Source organism: Rissa tridactyla, chromosome 1 (genome assembly GCF_028500815.1).
Source record: "Rissa tridactyla isolate bRisTri1 chromosome 1, bRisTri1.patW.cur.20221130, whole genome shotgun sequence".
NCBI lineage: Eukaryota > Metazoa > Chordata > Aves > Charadriiformes > Laridae > Rissa > Rissa tridactyla.
In genome coordinates, this window is record NC_071466.1 from 74,681,378 (window position 1) to 74,704,999 (window position 23,622).

Below are 23,622 nucleotides of genomic sequence, written 5' to 3' on the forward strand. Positions count from 1 at the left end.
TTTCACAACAGCTACCTTGTTGTACCTGTTTGAAGTGGCACATACAGCTCCCATTCCCCTGCTAGGATGGCAAGCCTTCATTCATCTCCATTTTACTGAATATAATCTGTTTTCCGCTTTTGAGAAATGCCTGGGCCCCACTTGGTCTCGTTGACTAATGCTACAGTTCAGCTCAGACTACTTGATTTAGAATAATTGTATCTTTTTCCTTTATTTTCTGTCCCAGAATAAACAGTTTAAAATTCTTACTCTCCTTGGAGCTTTGACAGAGTCGGATCACCATAATTTAGCATGTTCTGACAGCTTAAATTAACAGCCATAAGAGGATCCATGGCAACTGCCCAGGCACGTACTTGTAGACTGCTAGGTGGTGCAAGGGCTGCTGCAAGTGCATCACAATTTAAATTAGTATGTTTGAGCTTTATCTGATTTAGATTACCTAGATTTCCAGCAGAGCAAGAGTGTGCAGAGTGATGACTGCTGTGGCCCCGTTGCGATACAGCAGCTGCACCTACTTGATGTCGCCTATGAGCTTTCTAAGCAACATTAAACCTTTTTTTTTTTTTTTTAATCCTCAAGGATTTCGACTTCCTTCCACAACAAGAAATACGTAGAAGAATGCCTTTTCTCATATTTGCAGATTTTCCTTCCCCTCATCAGCATGAGGGGAAAGGTCTGCTGGTCCTCTTCTGGAACTGATGTTAAAACAAACATCTTCCCAAAACTAGCTCTTATCCTCTTTCAGCCCATCTTCTCCTAAAGAGACAGTACTATCCCTCCCCTTTTTTCAATATTTATGTATCCCAAAGCTGAACAGAATCAAGGAAATAAACTCTATTACATCAGTGTGACAAAACATAACTGGATACAGCCATAAGTCTGATAGGTAGTAAAATTACATAGGGAATTCTTAAATTAGAAAACTGGTAGACAACAGGATTTAATCTTAGAACAGTATATTCCTCATTTGCCTAACAAAATTGGGTTTACAGACAGAAGTAATTTCTGCATTGCAATTTTGTTTGTCCTATTGGTACTGGAGACAAAGGTTTTGCCTGCTAAGTCATTATATCAGCAATTCCCATGAAGCAGCTAACCCATCTGGAAACTCAGAGGTACTTTCCCCAGAGTCTCCACAAATACCCGTCTGGCTGTAAAGCCATAGTTAAATTTAAAATTTTGCAAGCCTTGCTGTGTTTTAATAACAGAACACAGAAAAACGAGCTTCTGAAAAATAACAGCTTTAGGGAAAAAATAAAGGAAGAGTCCTAAAATTAAAGGACATATCTATGAAAAAACTTTACTGTGAAATATTCTTTATAGTTTGTACCTTGTATAATTCCCATCTTCCAAAAGTGTGTGAACAAATGGCTTTAAGTTTTACTGTAAGAAGCCAACATATTCAGAAACAGGCTGCTCTCACTGTTCTCAGGTCTTACTTCTCCTTTCTCAGCCATGTAAGTATTTACACCAAATTGCAACAACGCTTAGAGAAGCGGGAAGTTCTACTTATCATGCAGTCACTCCACACACTTTGTATGCAGAAGTTCAGAAGTCCACAAGAAAAGTGGACAAAATAAAAGCTTTAATTCTAACTTCCATCTGAAAACGCCTACTATCAGAAGATGATCCAAGACAGTCCAGGGGACAAAGTACAGAAACAGAAGTTGGTCACTCTCACCTTTAAGAGCTATAACAGTGCAGAATCTGCTAATGGGGAATAAGAACTATTTGACACTTTAAAACAGCTAAGTCTGCAACTGTTATGAGTAGAAGTGATTCTGTGGAACATACAAATCTTCAGCAGCTAGCTCAGAATTCAAAATTAATACAGTAAGGCTATTTGAGTTTCTTCTAGAAGAACTCTAGTACATGAAACACTGCACTCGCACGCAGTCCTTTTCAGTTAGTCAAAGCCCACCAGGTTTGCACTAGTCAGAACCAACAAACCTAAGTTCCATGTTGCTGCATGACTTACCCGGACGAGCGCATCATCTATGATGTGATCACGTCGCACTTTAAGTCGCAAATAGGGGTTGAGCTGCTGTCCTTGAACTAAGCTGTAGAGTACAGTTATGCGTCTTTCACTGTACATCCGGATTCTATTGTCATAATACAATCCCAGGTTCTTGGTAACAGCATTCAATATGAAGGGACAGGTCATAAAAGAGAATTTATTTTCTGTTTCTACTTTGAAGAAAGTGTAGTCTTTGTCCATTTCTAGAACATCATTCAGTGGTTCATTAATAAATTCTTCAAAAGGGATAAGTGGTTTTCTGCAATCTATAGTTTTAACACCAAGTTCAGTTTCCAGTGGGTCCACTCGAGGACCCTTTTTATTTCTTCTTTCCTCACCCAACAGCTCTTGAAGAGTTAGTTCACTTGATTCTGGGATGGGTTCTTCGTCTTCTTCTTCGTTATGATCTGTATCCACATCCCCTCCTACTACATTTGCATAGTAAACCATTTTCAAGCACTTTGAAGCAGCAACAACAGCATCATCATCATTCACTAGGTTACGACTATTGAACTCATTGCTTATGACTTTGTAAGTAATAAGCTGCTGAAATGTTTCCATCATTCTCCGAATTTGGTCTGCTCTATACTTAGACCACAATCTGACCAGTTTTGCTTGAGCTGCAAGGGGCAGTTTGCTCATTGCTTTGCAAAACAACGGTAGAGCCATTTCCAGATACTCTGGGCTATGAAGATTGCCATTCTCCATAACGATAATAAACAAATTCAGATAGTTAGGATCCCGAGAGTACACATTATGATAAGTCAAGTCACATTCCACATTAGGTGACAAGTACACAAGTGCATTTAAAAAGGCAGTTTCTATTTTTTCATTAGAAAGTAATCTATCATAGACCCGTCTGACTGCTTCAATATCTACAGACACTTCATCTGGGCCTAGTTTTTGGAGGTTATTATCTCCCTGTGGGTTATCACCTATTCTGGATGACGAAGACGATGATGCGCCTGAATCTTCTTCCATAGCAGCAGCCGAACAGGCAGCTTTTTCCTTCTCATCTTCATCTTTATCTTCATCCTTTCCTTGAAGAGACTTGAGCTCCTCCTTGGTGTGCTGCTTGGCTTTTCGGAAACTCTGCACCAATGCTTCAGCACTAGAAAATACTCTCCCAATCACCCGGATTAAAGGGGAATAATCCTCTTTCTCTCGACATAATTCAAGAATTTCATATATCTTGTCTTCTGTTAGAAAAGTCACATCTATAAAAAGATAAAATATTAATTTTATTAAGATAAAAACTAAAAAGATAAAATATTTTTATATTTTTCTACTCAAGAAATCTGTATATTATCACATCATTAACACTTTGGAAGAAACAGTCAGTGCTGGATAAATTCAAGACGGATACTTTATAATTTCATTAACATGATAAATCATGACTTCATTCACTATGATTTTGTAAAACATTTTATTCATGGATGTTGATCACTGAACACGCTCAATGGCAAAACGGTTTTGCAGCCAATTAACTACATTGGGTAGTGCTTAACAGTATTGCATCATCTAAACAAGAGCAACTAAATCAATCAGTATGATGTTTAAACTTTAAATAACTTCACTAATCAGACTGTCTGATAATAAGGTCTTCTGGTAAATCTGCACAGTTAATGCACAAGTCAAACTCCAGACAAACTCCACTTTTTTCAAACATAGCACATACTTATGGACTTCACACACTTTTTCCCCCTTAAAACAGATCTCAAAGAAAAGATTCAATGATTTTTTTTGTTGTATATTAACTGGAATATAAAATTTCTTATTTCTGCTTAATGTTTTCTGCAACTGTTTTTATATTAAACTGATGCCTGAAAATCATCTGAAAAAAAACACAATACAGGCTCAGAAATTTATGCTGCCTTCTAAATTACACACCCAGGTGGGCATGTGGGTTTGTACATTAAGGACATTAGGCCTCACGGAGATAAACAACTTCAGTATACTCATCAACTTGCTATTCCGAGGAACAAGCTGGTTAAAAAACATCATTTGTATGGGTTCCAAGTACCTGTCAATTCCCCCTCCCCTCCAAACCCCTGAAATGAAACACGTAATTTTGTGGTTGTCCTGGTTTCAACTAGGATAGAGTTACTTTTCTTACTAGTAGCTGCTGTGTTTGGGATGTAGTATAAGAATAATGTTGATAACACTTATTGTTTTAGTTCTTGCTAAGTAATGCTTATCTTAAGTCAAGGACTTTTTCAGCATCCCATAGAAGCTGAGAGAGACAGGACAAGCTGGCCAAAGGAATATTCATAACATATTTGTCATGCTCAGTATATAAATGGGGTTGGCCAGGGGGCAGGAATCAGTGATCCAGCAATGGGCTGGGCATTGGTCAGCAGGTGGTGAGCAACCTGCATTGTGCATCACCTGTTTTGTATATTCTTTTATCATGATTATTGTTATTATTTTCTCTTCCTTCACAGTCCTATTAAGCTGTTTTTATCTCAACCCATGGATTTGACTTTTTTTTCCCCTGATTCTCTCCCCCATCCCACTGAAGGGAGGGGGGAAGTGAGCAAACGGCTGTGTGATGTTTCACTGCCTGCTGGGTTAAACCACAACAGTGGTCCATTTGTTACTTAAAATCTTCCTTTCTCATTAGAAAAGAGAAGGAGAAAACATTATTTATATCTTTATATGCTACTTCTCGAACAGAACCCACAGTGCTTTCACATCAGGTGATGATTTGGAGTAGGATTACCACATGACCAGACCCTGAAAAGATGTTCTAGTTTAAGCAGATTCTTCTAAAGTGACACATAATTTAGAAATAAAACTGAATGTGTTTAATAGCATCTCTAGAGATCTAAAAAACACACGACACTGTATTCACCAACCGTGCTAGAACAACTACCTCTGCAAAAAGTGTATCATTTTAATAAATACAGTTACATGTTAACGTATTTTGAAATGTGATTGCTTACACTAACATTCATTCCAAGTAGTCATTAAATTAAAAATACAAACTAAATAATGCAAAGACAGACAACCTATTGATTTTTGCAGAGCCCCAGGCCATTCTTAGAGCACCTACAACACAGGAAATATTAAGCTTGTGTCATGCTACTGAGATTGACTTTCACAATCTAAAGATAGCGAAAAAGCTTCAAAACTAAAATCTGTCCTGTTAAGAAAACCAACATCATTGAAAATATTTCGAAAGGATTCAAGCTTAGTGCAACATGTCCTAATTTCATCTGCTGCAGTGCACGGTCAAGAAATAAACTTGCCTGAAAGAAATTTAACTGCTGATACAGATGCTGTTCCATGCCATAGCTCCTCAAGTTCACTGATGCTGGATAACAGAGGTTATTCATAGCATACAAGTTATCAGCAAAAGCTGACAATTTAACAATACAACACATTTCAATTTCCATACTTACAATAGGAATTCCCCAGTCATTCTTTTAAAGTTTTAAGTATTTAAGGAACTAACCATGTGCTATTTCTAGTTAAAATATTTAGTATTAGCATTAGCAGATTCCTAACAGTTTTAAGTCATATCCTGTGACCATCCTCTACTGAGCTGCCATAAGGTTCTGCCCCATTTTTACATTACAGCAGCGAGAAAAGCTGCAGAAAAACAAACCTAAGTGAAGCTTTCATCTAAGTCAAGTCAATTTTAGCTGACTTGTGTCTGAATATGTGAGCTTTTACATGCCTTGTCCTCTCGGCCTTTCAATTGCAACTAAGTGACCCAGCCAAGTAAATGATCTCCTCGCAGACCTTGTTCTCAGTAATGCTCCATGACAAATCTGTACATGAAGTAAAGCTTTAGCAGCGATCCTTGACTACGAAAAAGACTGTATGTAATCCATATATTGCCAACAACACACACCCTAATGAGAAAAGTTATTAATTATCTTTTCATTATCTCTTACGGAAGCTTTGTTATGACTCTGTGCTCACTGCCTGTCCACTGACCTTCTCTGTTCCCAATTTAACATTTTGGTGATCAGAGTTGAAAATAGTTTCCCAGGTAATTACAACACTGATTTTGAAATGGCTCTCTCTCTATATAACTACATTTGTAAGCTATGCTTGTTATATATTTGCAATTTCTCTATTTCCTTCCTCTTTTTGGACTGCCATCTAAGATATCACTGAGATGCTGACAACGGCCTCCAGATACATTTTTCCCCCCAAAGGTAAATAGTCTTAGGGTACAGCACTACAGAAAAGAAATTTAAGTAGTTCTTTCTGAAGGGCATTTCTTTCAACTTATTTAGAATTTACAATCCTATGTCAAGCATAAAAGCAAGATGCACATCCTTTTCCTTGGCTTTCTTAACTGCAGTCTTCCCAGTAACTGTTGCTGCAGATCGATCTAAAAATTTCAGAGTGCTAGTCTCCTTCGACATCGTCCATTTCCAAAGGTAACTAAGAGTCTCAGATGAGCTTTAAGAATGCATTCACGCTCTCTGTCCATCCAACTACAAGACAGGTCAATACTTGTGATGCTGCAACAGATGAAGTCTGAGTCATAGCTTTAGAGAACAGACTGTCTCTGGAGATAGGTTGAGGAGACTCTTAGATATCTCTCTTGGGGAGAGGGAAGAAAATCCTGTACATGCACACGTTCATTAAAAATACACAAAACTAAGAGACAAATCACAAAACAGACTTAATGTGCCTCTTGTCCATTTAACACTACACTGGCTCCCCTTTCCCCTCCCTACCGTTTGTTTACTCTGATCATAAATAATTTGGGGACAGATTTATCCTTGCACCAGATAAAGAACAAACTGATTCAGATATCGACTGGAGCATCTTAGGTCACTTATAACACAGTGCTATGTTTTATTGCTGATTCTGTAGGCCTTTTTAATTCTCTGCTGTAAACAGTTTCACCTTCTTCAGCTAAAATGAGTGAACCTGAGCTTCTGTGTTTATACTACATACTGCAACGATACTTAAAAAAGGTCTGCTCAAAGGGTTAATGGCTTTAATTTCATTTAGCTTGCGATTTCTGTTCGCGGCACAGGCTTTGATGACAAAGTTATTCTTGTACTACGTATTTACTATTCTAGTGAGTTTGAAAAGCTAAACAGAAGTCAGAAAAGTCATACAGAAAAGTATTTCATTTTCGTACACTGACGTAGAAATCACTTTGCTTAAACTTTTTCTAGCTTGGTAGATCTATTGCCTATCATCCACTGTATCATTTTTTGTTCCTCTGTTAAGTTTCTTAACACAGAAACTGGAATTAGTTAAAGTATAACTTCTATAACTCATTAACTACAGAAGAGTTATGAAACAGTGAAACTAACACAGTCATACAACAGCACTTAAAAAAACCCTCCAATATTTGCAAAACCAGTAATCTCAGAAAGCAACAAATGCACACGGATTTTAACGGAGATGTGGTAAAGATCCACTGGATTAAAAAAATCCAATGATTTGGAATCGTCGTTCAGCATTAATCCAGCCATTTTTCAGAATCCATAGTAACATATTTGATTTCCCAGTATTGTATTTTACTTAAGAAGTCAGCAGAACACTACCACAGTCAGCAGAATACCACCACAGTGAATTCTGTAGGCTTATACTTATGCATATTAAACGTGTTCTATTTTAGGAAAATTCTAAAATAAAATCTTACCTTTAAAATCATCTCTTGGGCCTTGCATTTCCTTCTTGTTCATTTTTCTGTCAGTGCAGGAATTGTTATGGGCACCTTTGGAATTGTTTTCTAGGTAAGCTGAGCTCGTTCCTTTCTTGGAGGGATGAGGATCACAGAGTTTTGCATTAATCTTATAAAGCTCGAGGGCCTTAATGGCTGCTGCATTGTTATCCATACGGAGAAAAGTTGGACAGGAAGCACAAAATTCATTCGTGCAGGCTTCATTTCCACAGCCCTCAGTTAACTGGTGGTAGTAGCGCTCTATTAGATGCTTTGCAGCTGCTCGCTTCCTGTAGCAAACATTCAAACAGTAAGTACATGGATTAGTAGAGCTTTCACATACAAAGCTCATTCAAAAGCATCAGCAAGGCAGAGATTAGTCAGGCACTGAAACACAAGATTTCTGTATCAGAGAGGACACATCAGGAGATTTTTCAAATGCAGGATTCTCATCTTGACAAATATAGTTAACACACCATTTAATTTGTGGGTCCTATGTAAGTGAGAGATATATCCTGTTTACGCAGTTTTCAGCTTTACACTCTAGGGTTACAGTGGACACAATCTTGTTCAGTTATGAACAATCTCAATTGTCACTGAAAAAAAGAGAGCAATTCAGATGCAAAGCAAGGCTGCAAGTGAAACAGAACTGGATCTCATACAGGTGATCGAGTCTAATGTACAGTACTGAGGTATGGTTGCCACTGACAGAGGGAAAAGGCATGAAATACAAACGATCCAAGCATCTATTTAATAATACTATCAAGACTACAGCAATAGGATATAAATGCTTTAAAAAGATAAACCATTTTTTAAACAAGATTCCAGATGACTAAATTATCTGATATTTAGTCTATTTAAATCTATAGGAAAAACATCCCTTGCTTAATTAAACTGATGACAAAACCATGATTAAAAAGATGAGCTCAGGGCTGAGCATATCTCTCCTCAGCTTAATAAGGTATATGGTTCTCTAAAAAAAGTATTTGCCAAATCCTCCCCTTTCTCCTGCAATTATACATGGCAAGTATGTATTTTGAAGAATTACAACTGTATTGCTATGTAAGTCAATATGTTCAGCACTATATATATACACACAGAAGAAAATTTAACTGGCAAATTAATAAGGTCACAGACTTTTACAGAAACATGCAAATGATAAAGAAATCGCCAGAAATCTGCAGGTAACTGGGACAGAAGCAGCTGCATGCAGCACCAAGAGCACCATATTTCACCACGTTTTGGAAGGAAATCCCCAAACCTGCACTTTGTTTAAGAAAACAAGCTATTAATGAAAAATATGAAACATTTCAAACATTATGATTAGGTGTAACATGCAGGCTTTTTACCTAACTTTAGTGATACAGTACTAGAAAGATTAGAACATGGGAAGCAAGTTTTTCATCAGAAATTGTGATATTTACCTAAAGTTGCCTTTTCAGATGTTGATACACACACAGATTCTGCATACAACAATTATTTGAGAATTGAAGTGCTAGACCCACTGGTACTACTCAGCACTTGCTGCACCTAGCTTTTAATACTGGTTGGTTAAGTACCAGAGTTTCAATGCAGCTGCTTCAGAAGGGAAAATACCCTCAAGTTCTGGAAGTAACTATTGAAGTGTATATTATTCAGCAATAACACCTTTGCTCCTTCCCTTTTGCTCTTCAAGATCTCACGATCCTAGAGAACACCACATTTCTGACAAAGAAAACCGTTACCTCAATGTCTAGCTGACCTTCCAAATGTCTTAGTGGGTTCCAAGACAAAAAATAAAATAAAAAAAAAAATTGGAGAGAAAGGTTTCCTCGGCACCTCAAGATAGATGTGGAAGACCATTTAAAAAAAACCCCAAAACAAACAAACAGCCCCAGCAATATAATCAAAACCGCTACTGCATAAACAGGGAATAGCTGTATTCTGATCCAAGCAGAGAGTTCTAGTTTCTCCAATTTTTATATGTGGACTTAGGAAAACCTGTCTCTCCCCATGTACGTATAAAAATATAAGGTTTTTTTGATCTTATCTTTCAATATAGAGGCTTTAAAAAACCAACAGTTTTTAAATACAGTTTAGACCACTACATAATTTCAGACTTCTGTTTCTGAATGCCAAGATTTCATGCTTTTATTATTCTTGACTTCCAGTCATTCCAGACCTTCAGATTTAGATTGTGAAATATTGTCATCTGCAACCAGATAAGTATATCACATGAAGGCCTTTCTTTGTTAATACTGAATTTTTACACCTGAGCTACGGCCACCTGTCTCACCAACACACTCCTTATTTACTCCTCTTGCAGTCTCTCCTACGCATTATGTTGATGCCTTCATGAAAGCTCTGTCCAACTCAAGTTGAAGCTTCCTGTTCCTTTAATTATATCTGCCCTCTCTCACTGACCACGTTTTCCACAGTGCATACAAAGAGGTGGTTATTTCATATACACATTGTCATTTCAACTTCATCCTTCCTCGTTGCATTCTCCTTCCATCTTATTTCTCCATTGCAGTCTACATGTAGATGACAATTTTTTTTGCTGTAATTTTGGTGGTTTCTGACCTATGTGATACACCTATGGTTATATATGGATATATTAGGGTTGTATGGATTATTTCTCACAGCTGTTTTAAGTGTGTATCTATTAGGGGTCCATGTGTTTATTTACCTAAAGCAGCTGGAGCTGTTACTCAGATTAAGTATATTGTGAAAAGCTGACCAATTCCCTAAAAAGAGGGAACTTAGTTTTCAAACTGGAGAAATTGTTAGTCTTAAAGAGGAACGCACACCTTTCTAGCTTAGGTAACATCTACTTTGATTAAAGTTATTTCAACATATAAACACCATATATTAATAACATGTTTTATCATATTAAACACTCAACTTTAATCAGGTCATACCTGAGACACCAGGAGACAAAGCTCAGCTTAGACTTGTCTCTAACAGTTAACTTCCAAGGGACTCCAGTTGTTGCTTCCAATTTTTAGCTAGCAATTACTTCTCAAACTGTGTCATGCCTACAATAATGCTCTTTGTACAAACATTTTCATTTTGACTCATGGCTGCAGACTCACTGACTCAAGTTCTGGGAAATTCTATTAGAGACAGAAGGTCTGACAATACAATATACAACAATACAATACAATGTACAAGAATACAACAGTACTAGAATTCCCCCCCCACCTCTCCCTAACAGCTATTCTGCAGACTTCTGACATGGCCTCAGATAACTTACTGAAGTAAGTAAAAAAAAAAAAAACCTGGAGACTTAAAGTGAGGATACAGACTTAAGAAAGTAGAAGAGAATTTACCGAGCCTTCCCCAAGAGCTACCCTTACTGAGGTCCATACATGAAAGCACTTACAGAGAATGCAGGTCCAAGTAAGCCAATGTGTGATTTTGCACAACAGTAAAATATTCCATACCACATTCCCATTGGGGTACTTGAGGGATTATTGTCACTGTCTAGTGCCAACAGCCCACGTTTCTGTGTTATTCAGAAAAAAAAAAAAGTAGCATACCTTCTCCGTTCCCCAGAGCTGAAAACTTGATCCCTTTGTACATTCCTCAGCTCATTTAGTATGTAGAAAACTAAAACTGGTTCTTCAAGCGAGGTAACACAACCCCCCCCTCTCTATTCTTAGCTCAGGCTACACAGTGAAGACCTGCAGCTCCTTTCCAGTTCCTACACAGGGATCTAGTAAAGATTAACTGGTCCCTTATAAACTCAATGATTAGTTTACAGTACATCAGCACGCAGACACCTAGTGCAGCTAAGGCTGCAGTGACTGACTTGCATGTGTGTTTGCAAAGAGTCACGTTGTTGTTGCACGTCCGGGCAGGAAACTGCACTGGTGTGGCTGCAGTTGTAAACCTTTCACAGGCATATCCTTAAGCCTTAAGGGCAACTTCCCACACAGGGGGCCTTGTATAACCTCCTCAAGCAAGACGCACTGCTTCAGTGAGGGGGAGAGGCACCTAAAATAGGCATCATCTTCCTTCCCCAAAGGGCAATAATTTCACAAGCATATTTTTTTCTGTTTAAAAAAAATAAAATATTTGTATTCACTGACTTACTTTTGTTGTACTTAAAGAAAAAAGAGCGCCTTTTTACTTTTTAATTGTTCTTTAACTAATAAAAAGCCAGATAATAAGTACTTTGTGTTTTTAAGTGAAATGCTGCCCAAACTGTGGAGTATCACTAGAAACGTACACCACTGAGCCTCTAGATACTTAGGCAATGGTGCATTGAGCTGCGTTTTGGGTTGTAAAGTAAATTTTTAATGTCTAAATCACATACAAAACAAGGGACTGAATGCACTGGTTCAAAAGTTCCTATGTAACAGCATCTAATTTACATTTCCCAAATATCTTAAACTAAATACAGAGAAATGCTACATAAAGGAAACTTTTGCGATAGAGAGAATCAGATGTTTAAACATTTAAGGAATTTTAGAAAAATCTGAAGCATATAATTCTTCAGAGCAAGGAATTTTCATCCAAGTTTCAAAACTTGCCTGAAGTTATAAATATCTGCATAAATGCATCATTTTTGCTTTAAGTTTACCTAAATTTTAGAAATATGTATGAAGGTTTCATACTTGTCTGGAAACATCAGTATGAAATGACATACTTCTGAATGGTTTCTGCTTGGGACACAACATCTTTTATATTATTTCTACACAGAAGTCTCACATTGCTCCAAGAGGGCCAATTTTAATAACTGGAAATTTACAATGGCCTGTTTTAACAAAACTATTTAGGATTCAGAAGTGCCAGAATGTTCATAAGCTGTTTTCTTTCTCAACACAAACACACCAACAAAAGTATTATTAAAAGTATTAAACTGGAGGAAAATTTGTGTTTGTCTTTTGGATAGGAAAAAAACATGGAGCAGATTTTTTTAGTACTAATAGCAAAACAACTTTCAGTATATGCCTTAACAGACAGGAGCATAGAGACTTATACACCTGCAACAATTACACCGCTGTGGAAACAAGACGACCACCAGATCAAAAACTGTTTAAAAATAAAGTGTGAGTTATGGATGGTCATCTTCGTGAAGTTAAACATTGCTTTCTGAGAGTTTTGGTTTCAAACCTTGCATGCTGGTTTCCTGCTACTGTTTAGTTAAGAGCAAGACCAACAGTGCTAGAGAAGACCAGATTCCAGTGAAAGCACTGCCCGCACAGATCCTTTTGAAGTGGCCTGCACGCTGCCAAATGCTCCACCCAGAGCTGGAGCCGAGTCCCCCGTTCTAGCAGTGTTGTAACACCTTTAGCCTGCCTTGGCCACTGTCATCCCAGTGAACGTATGTCTGCAAATGTGCATGGAATCTGCATTTTCCGACCTCATTCTTTCCAGTGTGGTGGCCCCCAATATCTGGGGTGCAGACTGTGAACTCCCTTGGACTATACTGGCTTCACCCAAGGGACCTCCCCTCCCCACCACGTATTCTAGATCCACTGTGCCTTTGGGAACATCACGTGCTGACAAAGTCAGGCATGGCACTTCCTCAGGAAGGGTGAACCTGAGAACAGAAGAGTTGTCCTGGACTTAATGGAGCAATGCAGAAAGCTAGAGAGAGAGGATCAAGAACATAGTCAGCACACATCTTTTCATCTTGTCTCACAGACAAATTACCTTGCCACAGTCCTATTAGAAAAGCACCCTTCATTACTGCCCTTTCCCCTCTAAGTTATCAGCTCCAGGACTCTATAGAGATAACGTCATCCCACAGACCAACTGTTTTCATACCCCGGTTCCTATCTGTCCTTCTTAAGGCGGCATGCAGTGCCCTGTCACCTATGCGATTCCTCCAACATTCAATTACCCAAAAAAATTGAGAGATGAATAATGCATCAATTATACCCTGGCTTTTCAACCCAAGCAATTTCAGGAAAAATTCCTAATTCCAAGATGCCCTCCCAACATTACAGGCCTCAAGCCATTAAATAACTGATTATCGGGAGACAATTATTAGGCAATTATTGTAAGCAATCAACATATGTAAAAATGGTAATGACTGCAGGCAAACTTGACTGCGTTTTAAATACTATGCTCATGGTTACAGCATCAGTGCCTTTTGAAAAGGCAGGGAGAAAAAAAAAAAAGCCCATAAGTGCATTTAACTACAGAAAGAAAAAGTAACTTGAATTACTGCTGGAATAAACATATCATGAAGCTTAAGACTGACTAAAAACTTACAAGATCTTACTTTCTTTGAACAAATGTGTTATTCTTAAAATTTTAAAGAAAAAAGTACACTATTGTTATCAGTTGTTAAACTTCCAAAGAATAATTGCATCTAACCACACAAAGCATTTCAACAGTTCTCCAAATTTTGTTTTAAATTATCAAGTAATGAGTCATAAATTCTAAATCTCTGTACTAGCTATGAGGCCAGAAGAGGACCAATTTTGTCTTTATTGGAAAGAAATTAAATGACAGTAACTTCACATACTTGCAGGAATCCTTCAGTCTGTCTTTTATATTCATGCCAAAACAAATAATGAATATTTTATAAAATATTAAGCAAAATACATATTCTTGAGTACCTTCCATGTTCTTTTCCCTTGGTTAAAGAAGCCCTGGCACTCAAGCAAACACAATTAAAATTCATGTTGTTCACTACTGAACTTGCTTACATTTGTCAAATATGAAATTTATACACTATACTCTAATCAGCAGCCCAACCAAAGAAAGGAGATTAACACTGCAGTGAGATATCAAAAGATATGGACAGTAACTTGGAGACACTGATTCCAATGGTCTACTTCTGGACCACTGGAGCATTTCAGTAGAAAGCATGACAGAAGAGAGAAACTATTTCAGACAAAAATACCGATATGAGAAGAGGACTGAACACTGCAATGCGTAAGACTGACCTACAGCCAGAAGAGACCTAAATGCTGATCAACCTTGTACTCTTCCTTGTATAACTTGAAGAAAAGAGGCGAAGTACAGGAAAGGGACAACCACACAACTCTGTTTTCAAGTTATTAAAAACTCCAGAACACTTTAAAGTTAGGTTTCCATGGTAGCATTCTTTTACTATGCCTTCATTCTGCACGACACTGTCCTAGAAGGATGACCATGATCACGCAGAAACTAAAGGCAAATAACATGGATGATGGATCATAAGACTTAAACACCTGAGTTTCCAGTTTAAGAACAGTCTAGCATATGTGGATTAGACAGATCCAGAGAGAAATATCTCTTTAAGCTTTCTTTTTGTTTATTTTTAACCGGTAAATTTACAGCATCCTCCAAGCTCCATGGGAACCAAGGTCTATAATACATTTGCTTCAGTTATATTTTCTAGTGCAAAATCTAGAATTCCTTTTATTTCAGATCATTATAGAATCAGTCAACTTATCTCGTCTTTGCTCTTGGAAGCAAAGGTAAAACAGACACTTACAAGTAGTTGCTAAATTTAAGAAAGTAGTAATTCTTGAGTACAGTCAATACAGTCTTATTAACTGATGAAGTTTCCTCAAGGGAATCACTGCTTGGCTAAATGATGCATTGCAAGAGGCTCCAAGAAGAAATTTTTTAATTCATCCTAGACAGCTCACAGTATAAAATAGTGCAAGGCTGCAGGCATACATAAAGATACTTCTTACATCTTTTCCTTCCAAGAATGGCAATAAAACAAGCAGCAAATGCTACAAAAATTCCTACATGTGGCAAGATTTGATACAGAGGCCACAATCAGCATGTCCCATGGTTACTGAGTTTCCAGTTTAAGAACAGCCTAATATATGTGGATCAGACAGATCTAGAGAGAAATCTCTCTTTAGGATTTCTTTTTGTTTATTTTTAATCGGTGTTTTCAGCTATGAGGAAAGTAATTTAAAGAATTCTGTATGTCTAGAAAGCACTAGGATGGCATCAGAAAGTATGTACCACAAAATCCTAATACTTACATAGTTACTGTATATATTTGCCACAGTTACTGTATATATTTGCAAGGGCTGTAGTTTATTTTTCTGGCATGTTCTGAGACTGCTGCAGAATTTTTATTTTGCCATTCTTTTCAACAAACCAGCTATCAAATCTACCCCAATGTGAGATGACTATATATCAACTATAACTGTAACAACACTTTAAACAGGGGGGTGCTAAATGACTTTAAAAAGAGAAAGAGAAGCTTTGAAATTGCAAAACATCCCATCCTAAAAAGAGAAAGGAGAAATGAATGCACAAAAAGACATCATATCAAAATACCCAAACTTTTGCCTTGATATGTGACAACATATAATACACAGAGTGAAAATACATGAACTGAAAAGATACTATAAGAATACAATTACTGTTAATATAAGCAAAAATTATGTAACAATGAAAAAGAGATTTTAAGAAAGTTATACTAATTGAAGCTGAAAATTAATGCGGACCTGTGACAGGAGCAGACAGGAGAAGATGTTGACCTTAAAAATTCAAAGACTTGAACGAATGCTAAGGAAAAGACTCCTAACTCTGACCTAGCACCAAGATGTTCATCACGCATAGAGACAGAATCTGAAAAGCCTGGGATAAACAAGACTTAACCGTGGAAGAATTTGCTGCCTAAGAGTCTGAAAGAGTCAGTAGATTTTTTTTTTTTTACTTATTTATTTTAATTCACATGTGAAACATATGTGACTATGCTCTTGGTATAAAGCTTTGCAATGCAAAACACAGTAACAAATAAAGCAATTATATCAGCCAGAGCAAAACTAACTTAACCATTCATTGTACAAGTAATGAAACACTTGCATAATTCCCCGCATTTACTGATGAATTATAGGCATCTAAATAACATAGTAACTATTTTAGCTACACAGAAGGCATGCCAGTCACACTGTATTACCCAGCCTGCCATTCCACCTTATGGGGCAAGAGCAACTATGCAGCAGGATTGCAGAAATTCTCTGCAACAGGTAATATAAACATCACATTGTGATAGTTTTAAAAAATTTAGTTTTGCGAGTATACCATGCATTAATACTGTATAACTACTGCTCAAATATGTGAATCCCTACAACTTGACTGGTTTACAACTATTTTAGACAGATACCCGAAATTTACACGGTCAAGGCAACTCTGGCTGCACGAAAAGAAAATAAAATAAGAAATACAGCTTTCACATAGGAAAACTTGCTACTGTAGATTACCTTTTCAGGTTCAGTTTTAAGGAGGGTAAGACACATAAAAAATTTGCCAAACCGCTAGAAGGAAAAATAGTTGTACTGTCTTTTCCTTCTGATTTATCATAGGTCCTTATAGAGTCTTTGTTTTACACCAGTCAAGATCCTTGTTTCTGACACATCTTTCCTTACAACGTGTAAAAAGCTGACAATATCCTGAGTGGACTACAGCCAGTCTACAGCCTGATTTCCCCCGTTTGGCTAGGCCAGGGAAGCAAGAGAATACAACTCAACTTGCTGCAGGAACAATAAAACACAACGCAGCAGGGTTGCTACTGGAGCAGGAGAAGAGACCATGGCAGGCTTTTTGCGCTGCAACCTCTGTCTCTAATGCACATCCACGTAGCAACAGCCAGTCCCCTCTCAGGTCTGGATCCCTGCAATCCATACTCCTAAGGCGGCAGCTAGACCGCAGTTCTGTAACAGGTGGCATGAGAGGGAAAAGCAAATTCATCGTCCCAGGAGAAATGTTCCTCCTACTGCAAGAAAAGACTTCACCGCATCAAATTGCTAAAAACACATGAGAAAAGCATTCCTTGTTTGCTTCTCATCACTTTTAAGGTTAGATACGCAGTCCAACGTGGAGGGGCTCACCTCAGCTTTGCTCCTCCCCAAGTTGGGTAACTACAGCAGAGTCGTCCTAGAGCAATTCACACCATGTCCCTAGCCTGCAAAACATCCTGAAACTGGCATTCAGCCCACAGTGCATAAAATGCTAGACCACTTGGGGGAAGGGTGTGGAGCAGACAGCTTAAAGTCAGAGAAGTCTGTGGCAGAAGAGAAACGAACCCAGGTCTTTCGAAGCCTTGGACAGTACCCTAACCACTGGGCTACGCTCCCTCTATTATTTTGGAACTTGTGCTGTAAGCCAGAAAAGCAGAGTTTGTGGTTTCCCTATTTGAGTTCTATGACAGGACAGTTTGAATAGCTAGAAAAGAACCTTTGTTTGCTAACTAACAGAACAATAAAGTCTCAAAAAGCTATTCTTTTTTTAAAATGGTCCTCTCATTCCTGCAACCCTTTTGAATTTGAAATTTAAATTAACATTTCAGCCTATCATAATCTTGCTTCTAGGCTATTGAAGACAGACCAAAACAAGGTTCAGAACTGTGAGCAAGGTACTACGTGAATACTGTTTAGTGAAAGAACGACAGTTTTCTGCTTCTAGAACTAACTAGCATATAAATTTGCCAAATTAAGTCAGAATTGGTTTTTTTCTTTGTAGTTCAGCAATCCATCTGCCACAACATATTAGAGGTATTGTGCCTTAGTACTGAAGTGTCTTCAAACCCATGCAAGATGTTAGTGAATAGCAGGTAGAAATTACACCCGTACTGTCAAGTCTGAATATAGGCCTGAAGATTTCTGACACTGTATTATGCTACCATCTACTGGTTTACATTAAATTAAACCTCTGAACTTTACCTTCAACCCATTCACCCTCAAAAAAAAAAAAAAAAGAAAAAAGAATCATCACAGTTTCTACAGAGGCTTAAAATTATTTTTCCGTAGCAAAATACTAACTTGAAATTTTCTAAGGTGATTCTGCAGTTCTACTCAGCTTTTGTCTTCTTTATTAAGGCAGGCGCAAGAGTAACTGTTACATGTGTTCAGAACATTTTTAAACAAGATACACCAAACTCATCCACTCATTTACTTACATTCGGCTAGTTTCAATGTTTTCAGAGTGAGGTTCTCCTGGTGATCTGCAAATACAGATACGAAACCTTAAGCATTGTTTGTTATTTTAAATCATTACAATATGAAAAGTTAGGAAAGATGGAAAGTGATGATAATGTATTATTGACACTAAAAGCATTAACTTTTATGCACTTGCACATTGAAATTTGTTTGACCAAACTCTAAAAGACAGTTTATAACATAAAATCTAACAATACAATTAAGCCAGACTTCTCTAAGGAGGACAGCACTGTTTCCCTACAGCTTACGCAACAGCAGCCATTAGCGGAGAGTTCTGCTGGCAGCACTTCCGTATTCAGGTTGCCTAGTGCACCAGTTCTGGGCTAATTCTTCATAACCACTTCAGTAACCAAAATGTATACTTAAAGTTTATCAGGGATCAACTGTTACAAACAGATTCTCTGCACACTTGGACTCTAAGCAGTAGCTCAAAAGCAGGTCTCAGCAGCATGTCAAAACAAAATTCACATCTCTCGCTACTTGAATTTATGGACATAATCTCACAGAGCATAAGCGTTAAAGGCAGCTTTCTGTTTCTTCCTTGTAGCCACCAGGTCAGCCAGTAACATTCAGAATTAGGTGTTATTGCCTGGCTTTTTTTAATACACAAGCAGCACCTGTGTTCAGCATGCCAACCCCCTTGACTTAATTTACAGAGTAATTTAAGGGGTATAGTAAGCTAAATTACAGCTGTTTAGCTCCTCCTTATTCCCATCTTCTTCCTTACGCCAGCATTGATTCAAGTGCCTTTTTTTTTTTTTTTTGAAACATTATTTTTCTCCCTCCCTTCTGGACTTCCCCCTGCCCAGTGACTTTGTAGCCAGATGAGCCAGGAGACTAGGCGCTACAAATGCAGCAGTTTTGACTTCAATCACCTTAAGCTGCCTTGAAATGATATCCTGAAGAACCTTATCCAACCTTCACTCGGGTATAGATTTTGGTACAGCTGACCAGAACTGCCACACTGGATATACTGCATAAGGAGTGGAAATAGAGCACAGCCATTACAGTAAAACTCTGTAGCTTACATGAACAAATACGTCTTTCATGACAGAGCTTTCTCAAAACAGAAGTGAGCTAAAATCTGCAAAGAGAACTCACTTTGTAGGTTTCCACAGAGTTTGCTAGGGGACTTCAGCTAGCACAGCTGAGCAGGCTTTGCCATAGCTTTACTGGGAAAAATCTTTCTTTACAGGAATAGAATTTCTAATTTTTTCTATTTATTATATGACTATCTATACTATTCTAAATACTATTGAAGTCTCCACCTGTAGCCTGTAACATGTCCTTTCTTCCTATGTTTCATTGTACTACCTTCCTGGATGGTCCCTCCTATTAAAACCTGGACTATTCTCCAAATTCCCTATTAAAATCTTAGTTCCTCTACTGACATACCAGATTTTAGCAACTTTCTGGATTTTACCAAACTGTAGTATATTAACAGATCCAGTGCCTAGAAAGCATTTCTGGCGGATAACTTAAAATTCCTAGGCTAGCTGGATACTACGCAGCAACAGATGATGCAGAACACAGGAAGTTATTTGTTTATATTCCACTAAGTTATGAAATTCAACTGACACTATGACAGAATTCTGCGCTTACTATCCAACCAACTTAATGCTTAAAATGCAAATAACCTCTAACTGGAAGATAGCAAAACCTGCCAAAATTTGGTCTCTATTTATTCCCTCACTCATTAAAGTTCATGACTGATGAGATAGTTGCTGTCAAAAATAACGCTCAACAGCAAAACAAGTAAAAAATTAATTTCCCTTCAACTCCCCTGACCAAAATAAGTCACTAAATACTTAGCAGAGATAAAAGAACCTCAATTATTTTTTTCCTGGTTATTCACCTAAGCATGCAAGTGCTAGAAGCCATACAACCTGAGAAGCAGTGGAAAAGAGAGTATTTATATTCATACTGGCTAGCTCCTCTATTCACACCCAGGACTTCAGAAACTGATAGCGAAGAGCTTGGAAGTTTGAGGCGGTTGCTATCTTTGTTTTAGTCACAGAAAGTACAACATAATGAGGCTTTGGGTAAGAGTACTGCTTTAAGTCTCTATGCAAATGCAAGTTAAATAGCGGTGTTAAAAAAACCCACCACGAGTATTAATCACTTTGAGCCTTTAAGATACATATCAGTATGAAAAGTTACAGAAAAAGTGCAGACTGGGACCTAAACTTAGCGTGTAAAAAAGGCAGCCCAGTGATTTGTACTCCAAACATGTAAACATAGCTATCAGTATAGCCAAAATCTTTTCCTGTCCTTATCATTTGTATGAGTTTTATCTGGGCTTTGAACAGACAGTGCAGTTCAGTACATGCTATTTCACAAAAATGTTTCTTCTATAAGACAAACAATGTAAGAGAAGACACACTTTCAGGAAAGCTCAGAAAAAAATGAAACCTGAGTCAAAAAAGGTTTGGTCCTCTAAAGTAAGTGGTTCTACAGAAAACAGGGACGAAATTCCTTCAGCTTACTGTTTTCTATAACATGAGCAGACCTACCACAACTATGATTTGCAGAACCTATTGATGTACTTATTAACCAGATTTTAAGAGGTTTCAAATGACAATATGAGTACCAAATAAAAAGAACTTTCAGTACTCATTAAAACAAGTGGAAGATCAATCCAATTATACGAATTGTAGTTGTTTGTTGAGAAGCTATTTATTCTGCAATACCCAATTGTTTACAAACAAGATACCTTGTTATTCCTCTGAGCAGGCAACAGTACTGAAATACAACTATATAGCATGGCAAGACATCCCTTCATCATGCTTAAAATCTGAAACAAGAGTTCTGTTCAGAGAAAATCTCAGAGCAAATGCTCTTACAAATTTCAGCTTTGAATTAGATCGTAGATACTGATCACAAGACACCAACTAATCTGAATACTGCAGTATGAGCTAGCAAATTCAAATGATGGCTCACTTCCAATAACACAGGGAACAACTTCTCCATTCTGCAAGCCACTCCTTTTACCTCCACTGTACCTCCCTAGGAGAGAAAAGTAGAGGTATGCAAGCCTAGAAATTTTAACATCAAACCTCCTCGACAGATACATTAAAAAAATTGAACAAATTGCTTAAATAAGTATGCTAAACAATTTATACAGAATTTTAGTATGACAGTAAAGCACACGAGAGACTTTTAAGTGACAGTATTGCTCTTAAGAGGCATACCACGGAACACCACGGTCCTCGTATTTTAAAAACGAGGCAGGGACAAGGTAAGTTGCTTTGAAATCACTCTAAGCAAAAGGATAAGTCAACTTTGCAAGCTGACTTATCTTAAACAAACAATATACCTTAATACTATTTATAAAACTACCTGCAAGCCATACAAATGAAATACTTTTAAAATAAACATTATACTAAAAGTGATCCTGAGAAACAACACTACATGCTTTATGCTTACCTTTTACAAGCTGTGGCCATTCGGTGACATCAGGGTGATCACAATTTTGAGTCACTGATAAAAAACGAGTTGTCACACCAATCCTGTATCACGCTGGGCTAAGCATAAGCTTAACAACTCTAAATAAGTAAAAATAATTTAGTTAAAAGTCCTTAAAAATTATTTTCAGCCAGTCCGCTAAATAAAACCCATAAAACAGAAGAAAAATATTGATGCTAAATATTGTTTTATCTGCGAGATTAAGACCTACAGCACAAAAATTAGTTCATTTTTGAATGCATTCTAAGGCTTCTGGAGTAATTCACTACAGTACACTCAACTGGTAAACTTGAAAATTCATCAACTTCTTTTCCGCCTCTCTAAAAAAAACAAAACCCATCTCTTGGACCAGGGGAAAGCAACCGACATCAAGACAATGAGCATTCAAAGATTTGGAACCATGTGCGTAAATACGAACTGGAATTTCTAACTACAATAAAATTATGTTAGTTGTTTCCCTGCTACAACTCAATTAATACTGACATTCTAATGAGGCTCCATGTTTTCAGGGGAGCAACATGTAGCTTGCGCTTTGCTGTGTGTGCCTCTTCCTAAAATGAAGCAAGCTAAAGGTATGTAAAAGTTTCAGAGAAGCAACCTTTGCTATCTGTGGCCCATCTTTTAGGTTCTTTGTTCCATTCACACCGCATGTAGTCTCTCCTCTCCCTTAAATTTTCAAAAGTGTATTTTACCTGTCAATTGTTTCCCGTGATCTGGCTCCACTGGTATAAATTGAAGGGTTGGTCCTTTACTTTGTCACGCAGGTGGCAGCCAATGATCACTCAGCAATACTCGTGCCCAGAGCGCCCTGGGACCACCCCAGCTGATTACTTCCATGGCTGAAAAGGAACCAGTTAGTCTCTTACCTACTGCTATTATCTACTCTAAACTAAAGTTAACTGATAATATATTTCCAAACATAACCCTCAACACTCAATTCACCCCATTCTCTCTCCCACCCAAGCTCCTAGGTGCACTGCACAAAGACTGTAAGGAAAAAAGGCCTCAGATGGAGAGTCAGATCACAAACAGCATTATTCACTTTTTGTTAATATAAAGTCTTGATTACAGTGTTATTACTGTATTTAGTAAATAAAAAGTTGACTTACTTTCTCTAAACAACCAGTAGCTACAAAGACACGGACCCCTGTACAGTATCGGAGAAGTTTACTCCTGTGGTTCTAGCCCAGATGAAACCCCACATTGGTAGGTTGCCATGCAGCAGAAGCCTCACACAGAAGCAAGGTGCACAACGGGTACCGAGCTATTTAGGGCACACCTGCAGTCACAAAGATCTGGTGCAAATACTAACAGAGCACATCCAACAGCTTCAAATGGTTCAGTAAAGAAAGCTTTTGTGCTTCAGTCCAACCTATTAGAAGAGTCTTTCAGTAAGGTCTTAGGTTTGAGGGGCAATCAAGCATTCTCAATGCTAACTTCTATCTGTTGACTTGTCAGAGATATGGAATCACTGATCAGTAAGCAAGGCCAGTGATTTTCTAAAGTTTGTCAGAAACGCTGCTCACTTTTGCCATTCTACTACAATTTGACACTCTGCAATGGAACAAAATTTGTATTAGTTTCGGGATGATGCTTATTAAGTT

At 37.7% G+C, this 23,622-nt stretch overlaps 1 protein-coding gene across 5 annotated transcripts in view; it reads right to left on the bottom strand.

The window, feature by feature from the left end:
- UBE3A (ubiquitin protein ligase E3A) overlaps positions 1 to 23,622 on the bottom strand; it is a 57,516-nt gene that overhangs the window by 18,555 nt on the left and 15,339 nt on the right. For 2 of the 5 annotated variants that reach the window (XM_054188190.1, XM_054188193.1), the window contains 5 exons: positions 22,711 to 22,857; positions 21,980 to 22,098; positions 18,514 to 18,558; positions 7,641 to 7,951; positions 1,979 to 3,234 (listed from right to left, as the gene is read on the bottom strand). In XM_054188190.1, coding sequence (XP_054044165.1) covers positions 1,979 to 3,234; positions 7,641 to 7,951; positions 18,514 to 18,558; positions 21,980 to 21,999 — 1,632 coding nt within the window. In that variant the 5' untranslated portion in view covers positions 22,000 to 22,098; positions 22,711 to 22,857. Of the gene's footprint in view, positions 1 to 1,978; positions 3,235 to 7,640; positions 7,952 to 18,513; positions 18,559 to 21,493; positions 21,560 to 21,979; positions 22,099 to 22,710; positions 22,858 to 23,622 lie in introns of all 5 variants that reach the window. The other 3 variants (XM_054188189.1, XM_054188191.1, XM_054188194.1) reach the window with 2 other exon arrangements.